This window comes from Rutidosis leptorrhynchoides, chromosome 4 (assembly GCF_046630445.1).
Source record: "Rutidosis leptorrhynchoides isolate AG116_Rl617_1_P2 chromosome 4, CSIRO_AGI_Rlap_v1, whole genome shotgun sequence".
NCBI classification, from domain to species: Eukaryota; Viridiplantae; Streptophyta; class Magnoliopsida; order Asterales; family Asteraceae; genus Rutidosis; species Rutidosis leptorrhynchoides.
The window spans coordinates 176,711,060-176,715,224 of record NC_092336.1 but is presented as its reverse complement, the minus strand read 5'-3'; the positions used below and the strand labels follow the sequence as shown (position 1 = coordinate 176,715,224).

The following is a 4,165-nucleotide window of genomic DNA, read 5'->3' as shown; positions in this document are numbered from 1 at the left end:
CACAGAGAAAAGAGCGGCTCAAAAATGAAAATGTACCCTAATTTTAAAACATATCACATCTTGACAAAAATTTGAATGATTTTGACCGTTTTTGACCAACTTTGACCGTCTTTGACCGAACTTTTAGCTTTGACCGTCTTTTGAGTCGTTTTCAGAAAAAAGGGGACGGAGAACCCAAAAAAACGACGCATCGACCGACGCGTCGGCCAAGTCGGCCGACTTTTACAACCTAATAGATATATTAGGTACCAAACAACGTATATCCAAATTCGATCGCGCGATGAATATAGCCGCAGCAACACGCGGTCGAATTTTTTTCTAGTTATTACTAAAATATGGCGGGAACAATGTTAATTTCAGTTTTTCTGAGCACCTTTCTTTTCAACCATCCCGCCAATTATAATTTAGCTTCCCTCGCAAGCCTTTACCCTCCCCCTACTACATAGATACACCCAAAACCCCTAATTTCATTCTCATTATTTCACTAATTCAATATTCAGTCAATCAATTCACCCTAACCATAATTTTTAAAAATGTTGGAATTAAGGTTAGTTCAAGGCAGTTTGCTAAAGAAGGTGATGGAATCGATCAAGGATTTGGTCAACGACGCCAATTTTGACTGTTCGGCTACCGGCTTTTCGCTTCAGGCGATGGATTCTAGCCACGTGGCATTAGTGTCTCTGCTTCTTAGATCTGAAGGATTTGAACATTATCGATGTGATCGGAACATTTCTATGGGTATGAACTTGAATAATATGTCTAAGATGCTAAAATGCGCTGGAAATGATGATATTATTACGCTCAAAGCTGATGATGGAAGCGATACTGTTACTTTCATGTTTGAAAGTCCTAGTAAGCATACACATCTCAATTTCTAAAAAATATTTTTTATTAGCTTAATAGTTTATTAAAAAATATATATTTTCTTTTATTAATTCATGTATGTATAGTTATATAGTTTCTATGAATTATTTACTGGAACTGTAATTTGTTCTATGTGCTTGAAAGTTGTACCGACTATTTGTGATATGTTTGAAGTTTATACCTTAGTTGTATTTATTTGTAAGTTAGGGTATGTATTGTAGTATCTTTTTATGATCAAATTGTAGTTTTTGGTTTTTTTTTTCTTTCTATTTTATTGTATCGATATTATAAAATTAACATTTGCTAATGTTACAAAGCTTGTAATTGATTACACATAGAATTAAGTAAGCCAGGACTATGTATTGCTCATATGAAATCATTATTTACCTTTATTTTTGGTCTTTTGTAAGCTTCAGATGTGTACTATATTGTAATTTAGTTGTTTTATGCGTGTAATTGAGCTTTCTAGAACTATTTTTTTTTAGCTTATAGAGTGAAATAGTAAAATCTTGTAAAAAGAAATAGAAGGTTATGATATTGTCATCATTGTTAACATTGGTTTGTTTGAATACGATATATGGCAGCTCAAGATAAGATTGCTGATTTTGAGATGAAGTTAATGGACATTGATAGTGAGCATCTTGGCATACCTGAAGCAGAGTATCATGCTATTGTTAGAATGCCTTCAGCTGAATTTGCAAGAATTTGCAAAGATCTTAGTAGCATTGGTGACACAGGTAGATTCTTATAGCATTTACATCCTAAAAACATTAAGTTTTGATTTTTATAACTTGTTAATGAACGGAAAATAGAGTATTGGGTTGTATGCTACTTATAGTTCTAATTTCTGTCACTTAATTCTGTAAATGGTTTAGTGAACTAAAAATTTAGTTTATGTATTTGTATGTTACTTGTAGTTGTAATTTCTGTGACAAAGGAAGGTGTGAAGTTCTCAACGAGAGGTGATATAGGAACTGCAAATGTTGTTTGTAGACAGAACACAACGGTAGACAAGGTACACATATATACCATATAGTCTTAAAGGGGGCACTCTTGATCAGTTTACTTTTGAACAGTTGGATTGGGTTGTGGTTGATCTTAAATGGTTTGAACGTTGCCTGAGATTTACATTTGTAACGGGTGAACTTTAAAATTCCTTTAATCTAAAGATTGAAGCTGATATATACTCAACAAGTTCTAAAACTAGGCAACTAAGTTTGGCTTGGCTTATTTTTGACTGATGACATGTTTAAACTAGTCCCTCTCACTTGCGACTAGGGATGGCAATGGATCGGATATGGATCGGGTGAGGCCGTATCCATATCCATATCCATTTATTTTTTTTACTTTTCATCCATCCATATCCATATCCATCGGGTGAAGCGGGTTAATGGATAATTATCCATATCCGTTTAAATTTATTTTATTTTTAACAATTATAAGCGGTGGTTCACTATATACGATCAAAAGTAATATTTTTAATAGTTTATGCGACCGAAAGTCACATTTTACTAATCTATATAACAAATATTCAATAGATAACCTATTAAACGTGTAAAGATATCGACATGTAAGTTGCTTACTTTTAGTTACATGGAATCACATTTGAACCACCAAAGTACGATAAATACATTTGATTATTTAAACAAAACAAAATATAAGAAGAAAGTTATATTTTTAGAGAAAATATAAAGAAAGATGAATATGAATATAATTAATGAAATATCACTACATAAATGATACTAATTGGAGTGATAAATTTATATATTTAGTTATTTCGGGTGAAAACGGGTTCATCCATGGATGAATTTTTTTTATCCACATCCATATCCATATCCATTTAGATCGTCCATATCCACGAATAATCGAGTGGATCGGATGGATATCCACTGGATCGGGTATCCATTGACATCCCTACTTGCGACTCTAGCACTTACTCCATGGGTTCACGGGACACCACTAGTTTAAAATTGTTATGTAGAAAATATTCTTTAAATTGTATATGACACCATTAAATTTAACTACGTGACCCTATATATTTTTTAGGTTTATAGTTTTTCTTTTAAATTGTTTAAGACACCACTAAATTTAACTACTCAAACCACATAATATATTTTTTGAATTCATAGTTTTTTTTTTTAAGGTAAACAACCACTAAAATAACATTCAAATATAATTAGTACTTGAAAAAAAAAATTCTAGACCCATTGAGTTTTGATCCTTGAATCGCCACTTGTCCCTCTTTTAATCTTTTGATAATCTGTCTGATCATCTTGTGGCATTGTTTTTAATCAGTAGGATAATTGTTTAGTTATGTTGGTAAGGGCCTTTTAAATGGAAGTTTGTTTAAATTTGTATGTGATTGTGATTCAATATTATGTGCAGCCAGAAGAAGCTACTGTTATTGAGATGAAGGAGCCTGTTTCTTTGACATTTGCATTGAGGTATATGAATTCTTTCACCAAAGCCTCTCCATTGTCGAGTACTGTCACAATCAGTCTATCTTCTGAGCTTCCGGTAGTTGTCGAGTACAAAATTGCTGAAATGGGCTACATTAGGTTCTATTTAGCTCCTAAGATTGAAGAAGATGATGAAGAAAACAAATCTTGAAAAAGTGTTCTGTTATGAGTTACTATGACATTGAAATTAAGACTCTTTGTAGTATTTAACAATTTTTTTAGGTTTAGTTTTCATTCTCATTTGGTTCATGTTGGCGTAGTTGAACAATGCTGTAGGTTTTTATTGTGTTTCTTTGTAAACTTGCTTGATGTAGTTCTTTTTCCTCTTTTAGTGTTTTGCATTTTATATTTAGATATGTTTTAATTTTATAAAAAAAACATGCTCAACCTAACAATATAGTCATGCTCATTCATAGCAAAAAGTCCAACATTTCAAAATACTAACTCCTGTTATCCCAGTTTTTCCATTTTGGGATGTCCCAAATTAATAGTCCACTTCCATAAATAGAAAGGAAAGAGGATATTTGATTGGTGGATCTGGAGAGAGAAAATATTTAAATGAAGTTAGTGGGATTATTTTTTTTTTTTTTTTTTTTTTTTTTTTTTTTTTTTTTTTTTTTAAGTATGTTTTGACCATTTTACTCACAAATTTAATATAAACAAATCGATACTAACCCATTTTAAGCGATAGAGATACGAAGCGGGTGATGTTGATGAAACCCATCGCCGTAGCATCCAGCAGATGAAACCATGAGATGATTAAGAGGAAACCTAGAAGGTAGAAATATGAGGATGGGGAAGGAAATACGGGGACGAAAATACCCACAAAAAAGGGTGCGAAA

General features: G+C 32.2%; 1 protein-coding gene across 1 annotated transcript; it reads left to right on the top strand.

Annotated features, from left to right (window-relative positions):
* The first annotated feature begins 507 nt into the window (after positions 1 to 507).
* On the top strand, positions 508 to 3,519 carry LOC139843261 (proliferating cell nuclear antigen). Its single transcript, XM_071833331.1, has 4 exons — positions 508 to 852; positions 1,449 to 1,601; positions 1,782 to 1,879; positions 3,250 to 3,519. The coding sequence occupies exons 1-4, from the start codon at positions 534 to 536 to the stop codon at positions 3,472 to 3,474; spliced, it is 795 nt and encodes a 264-aa protein (XP_071689432.1). The 5' UTR covers positions 508 to 533; the 3' UTR covers positions 3,475 to 3,519.
* Positions 3,520 to 4,165: the final 646 nt, after the last annotated feature.

Bases quoted from the DNA above. Each gene is read 5' to 3' on its own strand.
- LOC139843261 (XM_071833331.1), top strand. From the start codon at position 534: ATGTTGGAATTAAGGTTAGTTCAAGGCAGTTTGCTAAAGAAGGTGATG. The intron at 853-1,448 runs GTAAGCATACAC...GATATATGGCAG, and splicing joins TTTCATGTTTGAAAGTCCTA to CTCAAGATAAGATTGCTGAT. The intron at 1,602-1,781 runs GTAGATTCTTAT...TGTTACTTGTAG, and splicing joins TAGTAGCATTGGTGACACAG to TTGTAATTTCTGTGACAAAG.